At 43.2% G+C, this 16,350-nt stretch overlaps 1 protein-coding gene across 2 annotated transcripts; it reads right to left on the bottom strand.

Annotated features, from left to right (window-relative positions):
* Positions 1-1,194: 1,194 nt before the first annotated feature.
* On the bottom strand, positions 1,195-13,380 carry LOC117949963 (BTB/POZ domain-containing protein KCTD1-like). Of its 2 annotated transcripts, none has more exons than XM_034880579.1 (5): positions 11,501-13,380; positions 8,123-8,301; positions 5,835-5,979; positions 2,729-3,034; positions 1,195-2,204 (listed from the first exon to the last, which is right to left on the bottom strand). In XM_034880579.1, the coding sequence occupies exons 1-5, from the start codon at positions 13,085-13,087 to the stop codon at positions 2,046-2,048; spliced, it is 2,376 nt and encodes a 791-aa protein (XP_034736470.1). In that variant the 5' UTR covers positions 13,088-13,380; the 3' UTR covers positions 1,195-2,045. The 2 variants fall into 2 exon arrangements, with proteins under 2 accessions (XP_034736470.1, XP_034736471.1); XM_034880580.1 differs by having other exon boundaries at positions 1,218-2,204; positions 8,123-8,296; positions 11,501-11,876.
* Between the last annotated feature and the right edge of the window lie 2,970 nt (positions 13,381-16,350).

The following is a 16,350-nucleotide window of genomic DNA, read 5'->3' as shown; positions in this document are numbered from 1 at the left end:
TTCCCGAGAGTAGCTGGAGCAGTCCATTTGTGTTGTTTTCAGCCAATATCAGCATGAAGTAGGCCTGCACGATTCAGGCAAAAATATGAATCACCGTTTTTAAGCTTAGAATTGACGACATGATTCTCTGCCACACTTTTTTTTCTTGAAGTGTAATGTTTATTGCACACATAAACCCTGACAAAACAAAACAAATTGGCAGTACCAAACAGATATTCTTTTTGGCACCTATAGCACATTGCGCATTACCACAAACCTAAAAACATAGAGGCTCCAATGAAGAAAAGGAAGAACATTGCAGCGCTTTAAAACCTATTTTATACAGTCTATGTGTAAAACTTACAGAAGTAGTAGCGTTTGGGATGCAGTCGGCTCGTTAAATTAAATGTCATTTAAAAAACTTTAAAAAACAAAAAAGTTATATAAAAATTAAATTGTGAATGGAGATTGCGATTTATAACAATCATGCAGGGCTAGCATGAGGTTAAAGTACATGCATTTTATATGTGGATATGGCACATTTTCTAGCCTCAGCATGATGGTAGGGTTGGCAAATATTCCAGTATATCATTAAACAGCAGAAATGTGTCAACAGGACCATGTGCAATATGGCATCAATGTGATGCAGTAAATGGTTCAGGTATTTAATTCAGTGGATTAGCCCAAAACATACGTTAGCATCTGGGAATGGTATCCATCATTGGTTTCTATATTAAATTACATGATAAAAGATGTAATGTATGCTGCACATCCCTATACGTTAGCCTTCATTTCTTATAAATAGAAATGCTAATGCTAGTGTAGCTCAATTTTATACAATCACATTTTCCATGATCCAATCCCTGCGCCAATGATTGTATTTATTCTACTGTAGTGGTACTACTGTCTGAAATGTATGTGTCAACTCTGAGTTAAAGGGTAAATTAGTTTTTTTTTCAACCTGGACCCCATTTTCCCATGTTTTTGTGGGACTGACTGACTGACCGATACCAGAAGATGACAACAATCTTTGAAATTGGTCCAGTATTTAGCGTTCACGCTGTAACCGTTAATTTGGTCCACTAAAAGTTCTGTTTTTGCCTTTGACAGGCTCAGATTATTATTCTAAGTGTCTAACAACATTATGGAAGGGATCCCTACAGAGATAGACCTTTTTAAAACCACCTTTTGAGATTTTTCTGTTTTACCAGAAACAGCTCTGAGGTTGCCAGCACTAAACCCACCAAACTCCATTTAAAAAAACAATGCTTTTAGCGTGTATAGAAACAACATATTTTCACATGTAAATCGGTAAACTATGTGTTTATTTCAAGCAAAAGTAGAGTTGTAGATAACTGGATTTGTGTATTTTACGATTCTAAAATGACTGTTTATTTACATGGAGTCTGGTGGTGCAACGCAGATGTTTTTATGTTTTAAAAACTGAATTAAATTACTCTTTAATAGAAAGGTTGAGCTCCTTAGAAATCCTTTTCATAATGTTGTCCCCCCCCCCCAAAAAAAATTTAAATATATTACAAGGTCGACGAGAAGATAACACAAGGGTTAATCAACTTCTCAGTGTAAACCATTCAAGGTTAGTTGATTTTAAATCGTGAGCTGGAAGAATCATTCCGAGGCTTTATTTGGCCGAGCAGGAAACAATCATTTAAAATTCACTCCATGTAAAATGTAATATTACCAAAACACACAAACAACAGATGACATGTTGAAGATCTCTCCACACACGATTATAAGATATTTGGGGGGGTAGAAATGTAAATGATCCACAATTGTTCTATTAACTTACATTGTAGCTTGTTTCTGGACCAATGTCATAATTGTTGGGTCCCATCAGTCTCCGAGACACAAAAACACAAGAAAATAGGTTTCAGGTTGATACAAATGGTAGTTTCCCTTTAAGTATTAAAGAAGATAACATCTCAGTCACCGATGTAGCGTATTTACACTGTGGCGTAGGAGATTCTGTGTATTCCTGTCTGCTCCAAGTGAATCTTCTCGCTTTGAGAAACTGTTGCTGATGTGTCCTCAACAAAAAAAAAGTTTCAGTCCATGAGTTCCTGTTTTAGTTGGGTGAGGGTGGGGGGGTGTCGGCTGCCTCGCCCCTCCCTCCGGAGAACGTATTCAATAAATTGGGACGAGTCCGCTCCACCGCCGCACGAAGCCGTGATCCAGAACCCTCTCTGCTGGAACCGCTCCAACACCTGAAGTCGCACACAAACCACAGACACCATCACATGGAGACGTTTTCTCCAGTCAAGAGTACAGCCTCGAAAAAAGAAGATGCAGCTTGTTAAACATTTCATAGATCAATTTAAAGTGTGGATCATGTTAAGCTGTAATTTCAACGTCACTTCCTGACTGAATATTGAGTCATTTGAAAATAAAGAAACTGTCCCAATACGTTTGATGGATGGTGACATGCAGGGAGTGATCCAACCTGACAAACAGTCTCTAGAGAAGAGTGTTAAAATCCTAGTGATGGCCAAATTAAGGCTGCGTTCAGACCATTTTTGCCGTCCAATGGGCTTGCAAAAACGCAGGTCTTTCAATTAATTTTGAAATTAAATTATAAAGTGTGGTCTAAACCTGCTCGGTCTGTAGTTTCCTGAGTGAGAAACTGAGTGCCGAAATATGCTGACAGAGAATCCTGACAGTCCAACCACTGCTGTTTGATCCCTGATTGGTTTGAAGGGTTGAACATTTGGACTCAGAGTGTGTGTTGTACCTGGACAGAGTTCAGGTGACAGTAGCCGTTGAGCGGGAAGCGAATGATGTGTGTGGAGTCCTGGGTCCAGCTGGTGTTCAAGGAATTGGACATGACATCTCTGACCTCGGGAAAGACTTCCTGGATCACGGCCCACTGGGCGCTCACGCTGATCCTCTCACCCAGCTCCGGGGCCACATGAATCGCGACACACTCGCACCGCGGACACGCACCTCCGCATTCCTGCTCAGTCCTCCAGCGCTGCAGCTCGGCCTGCAGGGGAGTCAGCTGGAAGAAAGTGGCCTCTTCATACAGCACGGAGTATTCCTGCTCACACATGCACACACACACACGCAGAGGTTTGTCAGTAGAGTGGCAGATCCTGGGCTCTGTGGGCTAGTGCACTTTTTAAAGGACACTTGGATTCAGTTGTGGTCTGACTCATCCTCGTCTTGGTTGCTGTTAGGTTTGTTTTGCGGCGCCGTACAACGCTACACATTCTTTCACTCACGCGCCCCCTCATCTTACTGAACTCATTAATCACACATCCCACTGTTTATTTTCGCTTCGTGATTTATACCAATACATTTGTTAATTGGCTTTTGTTGTGTGCCTTTTCTATCATGGCCGTGCGGCCCGGCTTGTGACAAAAACATGTAAACAATGTTGAGATTTTTCTTATACTTGGTACTGGCTTTTACTAGCTTTCAAAGGAATTAAAGTTATTAAGTGCTCTCAAGACAAAGAATGCTAATGTTGCCTGCACACGTTTGTGTTTGGGCCTGTGTAGTCAGTCATATGTTGGAAAGATGAGTACAGCACAGAAAACCTGTATTGCGAAACATTGAAGCACCATTAGATATGAAAACATGATTTATCCAGTACCAGCACATATTGTTGAATTCATGTTATTTCTTCTGCTAGATATTTAGATTAGATTAGATTCAACTTTATTGTCATTACGCATGTACAGGTACATTGCAACTAAATGCAGTATTGTTGAGATTGATAGTGTTTTCTGTAAGGTACCTCTACTTGTTGTAGATAAAGTTGTTTATGATGTTCATCTAGGGCTGATGTCTAACTTTTGCAATACTAGTGCAGTGCCCGTTGAAAATCGGACCGATTGCTTGGCCTGTGGTATTGCTGCTTGTAGAATCCCAAACCACTTAATTTGCAGCACCACGGTATAGCCCACTACTGACTGACCGTGTAGGCTACTTCTACATTGGAGGATGACATTGCACAACTATATTTACCCAACAGAGAACGGGGGATTCAGAACTTAATCACAAAATATTACAATGACAATATGGAGTAATCAGACATTAAGAGCTAATCAGCACCAATATGGGTTCATCACCACCAGAACCTGACCGTGTGTGTGTGTGTAGAGAGAGAGGGACCAGCTCTTTAGGAATTAGCAACTTCAGAGTTACAACTTCACTCTGGGCAACTCCAGACTAGAACAAAAAGGTTCATATAATCACTTAGGGGTGGAAATTTGTGCATCAGGGAGTTTCAACCTGGCCCTAAACACACGGCTCGGAGAGCTTTGTGTGCAATCAAATGCAAAGTTGGAAAAACAAATATCGCAAGTATTTGGCTTTAAAATGTACAAGTATCCAGTATACCAGGCTTCACTAACCACACTGAGGACAAAAAAGCTTCCTTTTTTATTACTTCTTATTACTTACTTTTTATTACTTCTTACCTTGTTTGGGGGGTGGGTTGTCTTTCATATTTTTTGAGGGGGGACAAATCTACTCATCTATATATGTCTCTGAGGCGGATGAAAACTGATGCATCTGCCCGGTTCAACTCTGAGATTTTCTGGCATTGCACAGCGCTTTAAACGAATAATCTACAAGATTACATTAAAGTATGTTCTGCCAGCTCACCGTGATTTTACACAATAGTAGGAAAAGAGTTTGTGGGTCTGAGGCGTATGTCACATTTTAGCTGCCAAAGCTCTGCTACTCTCTGTCTATCTATCTATCTATCTATCTATCTATCTATCTATCTATCTATCTATCTATATATATATTTAATTATATCTTTTGCATTTTTAATCCAAATAACGTCAAACTTGGCACTGCTCTTACTTGTGCCCGTAGCAAGACACCAATCAAGTTTGAAATGATTCAAGAGATATGCGGATAACACACACACACACAGACACACACATACACACACACAGACAGACCTTCCTGTAATTTATAGATAGATACAAATCTATTAGTAGTGTGATTTGCTGGAGCTTTTGCCACTGAAGGCCTCTTGATTTTTTCCTCCCCTAATGCTGGAACATGATGAAGATGATGATGATGATCCCATCAGATGTGTGACTGGGGCGTGGCCTTTATATGTGTCCGACTTTGATTATTGATTTTAAAGAAGGCAACAGGGCCGAAACGTCATCCAAATAAAATAATAATATTATTTCCTCAAGGTGGTTTTCTGCACATAATTAAAACAACAAATTAAGGAATCAGAACGTTTCTTCGATGGTGGCTAATTCAGCCCACAGAGTAGCCCTCCAGCACTCAGTCAGTGTGGGTAACAATTTTTTTTGGTGCAAATAGTTACTGTCAATACTGTTTTGTTGACAGGAAGTCAGAAAATTGTACAACCACCATATGACTCAGTGCACTGTTGAATGGGGATCATTTTTGTTGCTTAGGTATAAAAAAGAATAACAACTAAGTCTGAATATTACTGAGTGCTTAGAAACATTTCACATATAATGCATTTTTTTTAAATCCAAAGAGGTTATTAAAAAAGTGAATACTAATGGAACATATTCACATATGTTATTAGTAAATATGTAAAGAAAATATAGGACTTACAACAAAACAGAAGCAAGCTTGTTAGTTAAAAGTGTTGATTCTTGTAGCAAGGCATTGTTCAGTGACTGATAGGTGTGAGTCATAGAGGTAACTGTTAACCAAACTCTCCCACATTATTTACATGCTTTCTGTCAGTGGTCTGTGGTCATGTGACGGTTAAAATCCTTCCCCTGACAGTCTAGACTTTTCCACTCTGTTTCACTATGATTTAGGACTGTTCAGACACATTTCAGTGCTAAACTGTGGCTGTACCTGATCATTGTTTTAGACACACTCACTTTGAAGTCATCAGGGAGGAGGAGTTTCGAGGTCCGGAGGAAGTTAAGTATGTAGCGGAACATGGGGCCGTCTCGGTCAATGAAGTAGTGCTGCTTAAGAGTGTCCAACACGATGGGCTCTGTTCCATCAAACAGACGGCCGATCCTGCCAGAAATAACGGAGACAGAAACAGAGAGGCCTCTTCATCAAAGACTAACCAAATGTTGGAGAGGCTGTCATGTTGGCTGGCCGCTGGTCTTACTTTGCTAGATCTTTCTCCACAGCTACACGCAGGAAGGTCTTTAAAATGAATCACAATTATCTTTGGTGGATTGAGCAACGGTGCCTCTGCAAAATAGCCTCTGGAAGGAACTTGTTTTGGTGGAATATGTGTGAGAAAACCCTTCAGTAATCCCTGAAGGGGAACTTCGTAGATATAAACTAGCTGGCCACTGACGTCTTGAAATGCTCTGCAGCAGCTCAATGTTCAGACCTTGTTGACTGGATTTAACCCTTGCGTTGTCTTCCCTTTATCCCCTTATCTCAGTGTTTTTGTTGTGTTTTTTAAATGAAGTTTTTTTATTTTTTATTTTTTATTTTCTATTTTTATTGATTTTGCCGCTTTTCCCAACATTTTTCAGCGGTATTTTGACTTCCTTTATTTCGGATATTAAAATAATGTTGAAAACGGGTCAAATTTAACCCAGAGACAGCATAAGGGTTAAAGGGGAACTATTATTTAGCATTTTCAATTTCCTACTTGTATTTTATGTTTCTCCTAGAACATATTTACATGCTTTGATGTGTAAAAAACTATATTTTTCTAATATTGCCCATGTATGAATTTCATGAGCCAATCACAGCATGAAATCCCTGTTTTTAAACCTGTTTCTCTTTCTGCTGCTCAGTTGACATTTAAGCTTAAGAGGACAACCTTCTTTCTCTCCTTGCTCCTCCGGTGTTCATTATGCACGGCTCCTGGGTCCTCCACCGTCAGGGCACTGCAGTCGGTTTGGTCTTTGGGCTCCTCAGACCACCATCAGTGTCTAGACTACATTGGGGGATTATCTTTTGGCTTTCTACCCCTTTAAAAAGTATCATTTCATAACAATGCAGTCTAATCTTGAAAGACTATATAATACATTTAGAAAATATATGAGAGAATGTTCAGTCTCTGCAGCGGAAGACATCTGTCCTGATGTCAATGGGGAGTTTGTTCCACCATTGAAAATGCTTCATGGAGCTTCCTTAAGCGAGTTTAAGTTTCACCTCAAGATGTTCAGTTACCTTGCACGGCAGCTTGATTCTTGCAAGATCACATATCACGTGAAAATCCATCCCCTCAGGCTTTAAAGGTCCCATGGCATGGAGTTTTTTTTAACATTAATATACGTCCCCCCAGGCTGCCTCTGGCCCCCCCAGTGCTAAGAAAGGGTGATAGGTGTAACCCGAGTCCTGGATATCCTGCCCTGCCTTTTGAGAAAATGAAAGCTCAGAATCTGGAATTTTGCCCTTGTGACCTCATAAATGTTACCTCCCCTTTCTCTGCTTTCCCCGCCCAGAGAATTTGGCCCCACCCATGAGAGAGAGACATCGTGGCTTTCAAACACGCAGTTGGGCAAGGCCACACTCCCGGTGAGGAGCTAATAGCAGCTACAGCGTGTTTTAGGTGTGTGACGTCCACAACTTTTCATTCAAAACCTCAATGGCGGATGTGATAGTCAGATGGTTCAACCAATCACCTGCCAGGTATTTTTGTGCCTGTTTTCAAGTGTCGGCCCTTTTCCAAACGGTTCCCAGAGACGTCTTCTCACATGATTTTTTGTCAACAAACCATCTGGCGCGTCAAGTTAGGCGGTTATGGTGCTGGTGCAAAATTGCGAGGCGCACAAAGGGGAAAAAAATGACTTGCTCAGCAACGCAAAAAGCAGCGAGCAAAACACTTTACACTTATTGTAAAACAAAAACAAAAAGCCGCAGAGGCTGCTAAAACGCGCTCTGTCTAATCAGGGTTTAAGAGCCCATTAAAAGACATTAATTTACACTTAAATACAAAGTAAATTTTCTAAAGTAAAAGTGTAAAGACAAATACCAACCTTAATAAAACACTCATTTGATAATTAATGGATTTTTACAATACTTCAAATGAACAGTTTTGCCTTTTTAAATTAAGGGACAATTTAGGGATGACTACTATGATAACTTATACTAAACTATACCATATACTAACACCTTTATTAAAGTCTGGAGTTTCAGGAGTTGGAGGTATGTTAAGGTTTATTTAACAGTGGCTGTGTGTCTCTCTCACCGTGACTCGGGGTACTTTGTAAGGGTGGCCAGGCTGCTGGTGTACATGTGCCCTCCTACATCGATGTGGACAGGCGCGGTGGTTTTGGTGAGCTGGGCTGGTGTGGGGATGCCGGCGGAGCCCAGAGGAGACACGGAGACCAGCTGCTGGCTGGACATACTGCTGCTGCCACAGCTGTCCTGCAACACAAAACACACACGGACACACACACACAGTTGTGGTAGTACCAATATAAAATTATAGTACTATTACAATTACAGTGCATTCATGGGCATCAGAAAAACATTTTCCCTGTGAAAATGTCAACATTCATGTCACTTCATGTGAGAAACAGAGGTGGAAACCTGGGGCTAGATTTAGCTTAAAGAGTTTCCCAGTTGGTGACCCGCCCAACAGTTGGTGGCAGTAATGCAACAAGTTGTTATGCCAAACGCCAATATAACAACAAAAGAAGAACACGCATCCTCGCTGGCTGCCGAAAAAACAACGTAATCCCCGGGTTTATTCCCAGGTGGCATGACTGCAGCATGAGTATAGTGGCAGTGGTAATAGTAGCAATAGTGTGGCTGTCAGATGTCAACAGAGGCCAGTCAGACATTTAAATCCCCAATAAATATCATCCAGTAAAAAATATTCTTATTTTAGAGATTACAGGCACAATACTGTACTGTTTTGTAGGCCCACAAAAATAAAAATAAAACTCTCCCTTTCCCTCTCGGTTTCATCCCCACCCCTAACACAGCAGAGGCCTTTTTCCTGCTCCGACACGATTGGTGTGTTTTGAGTTTGAACAGGTGAGACCTGAGGAAGACCAGTTGGTGATTAGGGTGTGGCATTCTGAAGGCCAGTGTTCTTGAGGTGAACAAAGATAGCTAAATGTTCCGATTAGTTTGCAGAGTTTAGCAGGCTGGAGCCTTGTTTAAAAAGTTTTTGGAAGTGTGTGCACTAGTCCATGTGTTGTGAGTGTGTAGTATAAAGAGTTTAAGTTTCAGGGTTTTTCAGCTAGCTGTTTTGGTTTTATGCCCCTCAACTGTTTCACTTCGGTCTCACAGCTCTCATCAATCTCATTTCCAGCAGAAGAATGCAGTTGTTTATGAAGCCATTGTACACCACCTGCATGGTAGCCGACAGCAGACAGACACAGCTAGGGACTAGCTGATGGACAAAGTGGAACATTTAGCAGCTAGAGACAAGAATATTGGACTGACATTCATCATGTGAGCAGAGACACGACCCAAATCATATGCTAATGTTGCTTCATGTGTGCTGGATGTTTAAAACGAAGCAACGTTTTGCAACTTAAAAAGGTTATAATAGGTTCTCTAACTACTCTTAGTACTTTATTAGCATAAAACACTGGAGGTTAATATATACCCGTTGATAAAGTGTTTAATATTGGGTTATATATTGTCCAGACCTGTAGGACTGCTGTTCCGCCAATACAGTCGGACAGGTATTGGCTTCCCTCTGCAAGGAACCAATCACACTGAAGCATGTGACACCCTGGGATCCGGCTGGCAGGCCTGACCCAGTACGTTTTTTTTTTTAGAGAAGTGCTGATGATTCGGAATGATGGCTCCCAGGTAGCCCAGGACTGCCAGATAATGTCAGGAGCTTGACAGGAAGTGAAGAAACACAAGGGCCATCTGTCAGACACATAGATATGCCTTTGCTCTCTCAGAGCATCAGCTATTCCAGAATGCCTTGTAGGCTACTTTACCATGCCAGGTGCCTGGCAAGAGGCAAGGCAGAGAGAAGCAATTGGCCAAGCTGGTTAGAGGCCAGCGCCTGACAGGCTGAGAACAAAGGTCTTCTAGACTTGTGTGCCGAACTAGTCTACTCAAACCTGTTCAGTTATTCTTTGTATTCTGTTCAACTCTAAAGTGGGATTTATGCTTCTGTGGAGGCTTTGCGCATTGGTTTCACCGTGTGTGTGGCATGAAGATTATGCTTGTACGTTGAGGTGTGCCTCGATCTCTTGATGTGTGTGTGTGTGTGTCTGTGTGTGTGTGTGTGTGTGTGTGTGTGTGTGTGTGTGTGTGTGTGTGTGTGTGTGTGTGTGTGTGTGTGTGTGTGTGTGTGTAAGAGAGCGAATGACGTGATTGTCTTCAGAGCGAGTAGCGACTCTAGAGTCATATTGAGAAAAAGTGTCTCCCCTGTTCTTTCTGCCCACGGTGGGAAATCTGTAGCAGGAAAAGTTAATCCCTCTCCTTGATTTCATGTTGTTTATGGAGAAGGAGAACCAGGAAACGATTCGGGGGAAATGCAACGCTATCAAGCCACAGCCGAGCGGACCAATCCCAGTTGTTGCGATGTGTGTAGTTACATTTTTAGAGAGACGCCCGTTCGGCTACGGCGTAGGATCCGCATCTCCACGTGGCTACACATGGACCCACAGCGTTGATTAATGCAGAAGCATGAATTGGCCTTAAGTCTTGCATAATCAGATCTCAAGTCCTTGACTTGATGTCTGGCTGAGTTATTCTCTGAACAGTTCTGTTTGCCCACCCAGCACATCAGCATTCAGAATTAGCAGGTTTATGGCTGCTTGGCCGGTTATAGTCTCATTAATGTGTGTATTATGATAATAATTAGTATCCTTAGAGGTGCTGTAGGTAGGATTGTAAAGATCCAGGACTAAGCCAAAGAATTGTAACATTGACAACTTCAGTGTTCACAACAACAACATCTTTTAAAGCGTATATGTAAACTAGGCTTATCCACTTTAATAAGTTCTATAACACTGATACAAAATTGTAAAAAAAAAAAAAAAAAGACAAAAAAAAAGGGAATCTTTGGCTCCCAAAAAATCTGGAGTAACATAAAATACATTTCTTGTAAAAAATACAGTAATTTTCCAAAATTAAACATAAATTTGACATTCACTTGTTTTTATTCACTGATTTGATCTAATTTAAGAAATTAATTTACAGCATTGAATTTAAAATTAGCAATTTAATCTATTAAATAAAATATACTTATTTGTAAAAATGTTGAACCATTTGCAAATGTATTTTAACCTTTTTTAATTAATGTATTTCCTTTCATGATATGGTTTTTAACAGTTATGGGGTTTTCATGTTCTTTTACCGTACACATGTAAACTCAGTCGGTTTCGTAGTTTTTATTTGTTATGGTGTTTTTAAGGAACATTCTGTGAAATAAAACCTGTGCCTTTTTATCGGCTACAGAATACGTCCTCCTTAAAAGAGAGGTGGGGTCTCCAGAACTTTTGTAAGACCTTCGTTTGTCATAATAAACTTTCTGTGCGAAGTATGTTACTCACGCGCTGGTGAGGCACGCTGCGGCGGATTTTACGCACGAGCTGTTAACACACAGGCTGCCGGAGAAGAGAAACGATCACGTGTCCTCTGTTACCTGTGTGGATACAGTGGCCGGAGACCGCACACCGGGCTGCGGGAGACTTTGGGCCTCCGGGGTTCTAGCAGACTCCGGCTCGCTCTCCTTCCGCTCCATAGGCGAAGACGCGCGTGTCCCGGGGCGAACGCACTGCCTCTTGGGGTACGGAGCGCCTGGGTCATCCTCGGCGCGGACCCTGTCGGTTGTTTCTGTGTGTATCGCTGTCCGCGGCGGCTTCACGTCCGCGGCGTCGGTCACCCGCCGGAGGTACGGAATCACAAGCTGCAGGTGGGACTGCGCGTGGCCGTTTCCCGTTTCCGAGGCAACGCAAAGCCTCGTCGACGGCCTGGAGCCCGCGACGCCCACGATGCTGTTGAGCGTTGCTATGGAGACGGCACCGATGCAATGGTTAGTGTAGGTCTTGGAGAGCTTGGCGGCACGTGACAACATCTGCATCCTGGTGCCCAACAGGTTCTTCCCGATAGCTTTGTTCTCGTACCAGGTCACCTCGCTCGCGCAGCAGTGGTCCCGGGGCCGCTGGAAGAACGCGCCGCACAGCGGGTTCCGTTTGGACACGTAGCGGACGAAGCTGGCGTACGGACACTGCTCCGAGCCTGTCTCGTACATCCGCGGCAGGGTGTCCTCGTCTGCGTCCGGACGCTTCTTGGTCCAGGCGGCGGAGCGGGACTTGTGGTACGGCCCGAGAGCTTTAAAGTAGACAAACTTTCTCCCGTCTTCATCCACCGCCAGGCCGAACGAGTCCTCCTCCAGCTCCCGCTGGTTCTCGCGGCCCCGGGTGCAGAAATACATGCAGGTCTCGAACCAGACTTTGTTGAGCAGCCCGAACGGCGTGTCGCTGTTGAACACAGAGGACTCGTAGAGTTTCCGCAGGTCCGAGCGCGTGATGGCCTGTTTCTGAACTACGGGCCCGGCACCCTGCTCCTCCAGCCGCCGGATGACCGCGGCCAGGGTCAGGTTGGCGCTGCGCAGCTCCGGGTCCTTGGTGAGGTCCAGGGTGCGGCAGTAGGGCGGCTCGTTCAGGTACCGGTTTAGGGAGCTCCGGATGCTGATGAGGGACGACTTGCTGTACAGCTGTCCACTCTTGGAGCGCGCCTCCGCGTAAAAGGAGCGCAGCACCGCGCACAGCGCGTCCTTGTCCAGAGTTTCAAAGTCTGGACTTTGGGCTTTCTCGCTGAGGTACTCGCGGAAGATCCTCACCGCGTACCGGGTGGCCAGGCGCGTGTTCTCGCTCAGCCTGTTTCGCTCCGACCGCTGAAGCTCTCCCTCCAGGTGAGACTCCATTCCGGCGGGCATGCTGCCGCGGCACGGCTCCGCATCTCCCTCCTCCTCTCCCCGGTCCATACTCCGCATGAGGACCGCCTGCATCTCCGCGGAGGAACCGCTGGAGTCCAGCACCGTGCCCCCTGACTCCCACTCCAGCTCCGCACCATCTCTGTCGGACTCCTCGTACTCGTCCTCTTCCTCCTCGGTGATCTGAACCTCCTGGATCTCCTCTTCATCCTCCTCCTCCCCCTCCTCCCCGCTCCTGTCGGGGCAGCTCAGCTGCTCCCGTTCCGTGTCTCGGCTGCCAGGCATTCTCGCCATATTGCGGTCTGTGAAGCAGTCCTCCGGCAGCGCGCATGCGCTATATTGGACCGCAGCGCTGAAAGCCTTTTGTGTTTAAGTGACCTTCAGCCGTGCACGCGGCTTTTTAAGGCACGGGGAGCGAGCGCAGCGGGAGGGTAGATTTGGAAGCGCGCTCCCTGCCGAAAAAGGCTGCAGTATTGGACTGCATATTGGACCAGCAGTGTGATGTGGTGGGGAACAGCACTGCACGAGCGTCACCTCCAGTATCATCATCTTCACTCAGACACTGTTAGTTTTGCTTCTAAATCACTTTGATACATAATATGATGAGTAGGACTGTATTAATAAAGATGGCAGATTAGCTATGCGACTGAGTTTAGGTAGGCTATTTCCCATTTGGTTTGCCTCAACTCATTTTAAACTATCTGCAAAAAGACTACATTCAGTTAGTATTGACTGAGAACATCAGATCAAAGCATCATCACACATGCACACACCATTTAGCTCCTATGAAAAATCTGTGTTTTACCGTTTGTGCTTGTTTTAATTATATGCTACATTCATGTAGAAAACTGTTGTGTTCATGTTCATGCATAAGTAATACTCTGTTATTTGTCTGTTTAGCAAATTTCTCAAATTTCGCAAATGCATGATATTGGCTTATGTGTGTTTGTGTGAGTGAACTTTCTGCATGGGTATTCAGCTTTGGACTTGCAATCTGATGACTATACAAAATAGTAGAACTGGAACTAGAAAACATAATGGAGCTATCCACATGTGTACTTTTATAACCACCAAAACCAGCAAGGCCTGCTGCGCCGAGGAGTTAAATTTTGAGCCATTTGGGCGCTTTCTGAACAAGAAATTTTGATCGGAGCAGGATTTCAGGCCTGTAACACTGTTAGTGCCACTTTAAATATACATCTTTTAATGGAATGGTTTACCAAGCCTTTGTGAATGTATTAGGCAGCCAGAGGACACGTGTATTTTTTACCCCTTTTAGACTTTCACTTAAACTGATAATTTAAAAGTTGATTCCTCGACTCTAATCCAATCATTTTGTGAAATTCTGCAAATATCCCTCCATGGTCTGCTTGCTGTCTGTTGTGTGTGTGCAAAAAATGGGAAACAAACAAAACAGATTTTTTACGAAACATCAATAATCAATGGAGCTCTGTTCATGCCCTTGAAAATAGACGTGTAATGTAAATGCAACTCTATTCAGTAAGCAGACCTGATGCTACAATGTGAAACATGTTGGGTCACAGATTCAAAATTGTTTTTAATTCTCTACAACTGAAGTAATATAGGAAGTTTATTTGGACATTTAGCACATATATGGGATGTTTTTAGCTTAGATTTACATGACAACGCTCTAATTGCTAAGTCATCATGATTTTCGGACCTAATTATGAGCCCAATAGAAACCGTGACATTATTGCTAAACCACTCTGAAAGTCAGGTCATAGTCATGAGGAGTACCAGCCTGGAAAAAGTTGAACAAATCAGGTCTGGATCGCTGGAGCTTTGTCAAGTCTGAGAAAATAAATTAAGTTTGGAAATGACGCATTTTTATTGAAAGCCTGCATTACAAACTAGGGATTAAGTTCTAAATTCATTCTTGGTCTTGGAAACAGTATTTGACAAAACATTCTTACCACAACATCCATTAAGTAGCTGTTCTGGAGAATTCAATCAGATCACATAATCTTCATCTGAAGGGTGTGAATATGATGGATGTAATCCCCCAACTTTATGAAAGTGTAATGCTAAATAATGTATACTTTACTTTCTTAGTACTTTAAATTGCTGGAGTAGCCCTTCAACACTCTCTACTTTATCTTTATAAGATGAATGTAGACCTTTTTTGTTATGGTGAGGAGAAAATTAGGACCCAAACGCAGAGAAGAGGGAGGCAGGCGGGAGCAGGTGCACAAGGATTTATTAACAAAGAGTCCAAAACAAACACAGGGAGCAAAAACCATGCAGCAAAGTCCAAAAAATGCAAGAATAACGTCCACCTGGTTCCAGGGGAAAAAAGGGCAAAAACAGACAGGGCTAACAAATAGGGACGAAACTTACAGGGAGAATTAGAACAGGCAGTAGGCAGAGGAATCAACAGGCAGGCGAACTAGAAGGACCTGACAAAGGGGGAACACGGGTTAAATACAAGAGGTAACGGGGAACAGGTGAGACATCAGGTGAATTACATTAGGGCGGGGCAGGACAATCAGACAGGCAAAAGTAAAGCTGGGCAAGACGAGACAGAACAGGAAACCAGACTATCAACATAAAACAGGAAGCAGAACAAACAACACTTAACGGGGAACACAGAACAGGACCAACAACACAAAACCGGGTAGAAACCTAACAAGCACAAGGAAGGCCAAGATACACCCAAATCAAAACCTCAAACCACAACACTTTTTGCTATAAATATGAGTACTTTCGATTGAAAAAACCCGAACTGAATTGGTGCCAACAAACTTAAGTAGCTGCAGCTACCTCTACGACCTTCCACTGAGCTAAAACGGCAGTTGTCTGGCAAGTTATAGTGACTTTGTGCTTCTTAACAGAAAAAAAAAATCCATTTAATTTGTCTGTGCAACATGAACAGGGCCCTTATGTGACAATAAGCGTGCGTTTTCAAGTCAGACTATGTTTTGGTTCCTCTTACCCTGTCTGTCTGGTAGCTAGCTTGCCCTGTTAACTGTTAGCTGCTAGCTGTTAGCTGCTAGCAGTTCCGTGTGTATTTGTAGCTCATCCATTTTGTGTGTGATCGATCTGGTGTTGGTGAAAAGGAGGCTTGGCAGTGTCGATCTGTATGGTAGTAGCAGGCCCAACTGGCATCCTTGCTTCTCGGAGCAAACCGACCGGATCTGCAAACCGTTTACCTATTCCTGCTACACCGGGACTTTGGGGCGAAACTACAGCTAGCCTTTAGTAACGCTATCATTGTGCAAGCCCCAGACATCATGTGGCCCGTTTTGACGTAGTTACATAGTCACTGATAAAGTCATAACCACTACAATGTTCAATTACCTATTTTTGAGGGGGAATAAACTTCATGTTTTCATTGCAAAGGCAAAACCTGTCCTCTGGAGGACTTAGAAACACCACCGGGCTCTCACTGGATTGTTTTCGGGAGCAGGAGGCAACAAAAACAGAGAGAAATCAGAAGCAAGGATGCCGGCCGGGTCTGCTTCAAATACACACAGGACTGCTGCGTGATGGTTATTCAATTATTTTCAGTTCAATTTTATTTATATAGCGCCAAATCA

Source organism: Etheostoma cragini, chromosome 9, assembly GCF_013103735.1.
Source record: "Etheostoma cragini isolate CJK2018 chromosome 9, CSU_Ecrag_1.0, whole genome shotgun sequence".
NCBI lineage: Eukaryota > Metazoa > Chordata > Actinopteri > Perciformes > Percidae > Etheostoma > Etheostoma cragini.
The sequence above is the reverse complement of the archived record's forward strand: the minus strand, read 5'-3'. Positions and strand labels throughout refer to the sequence as shown.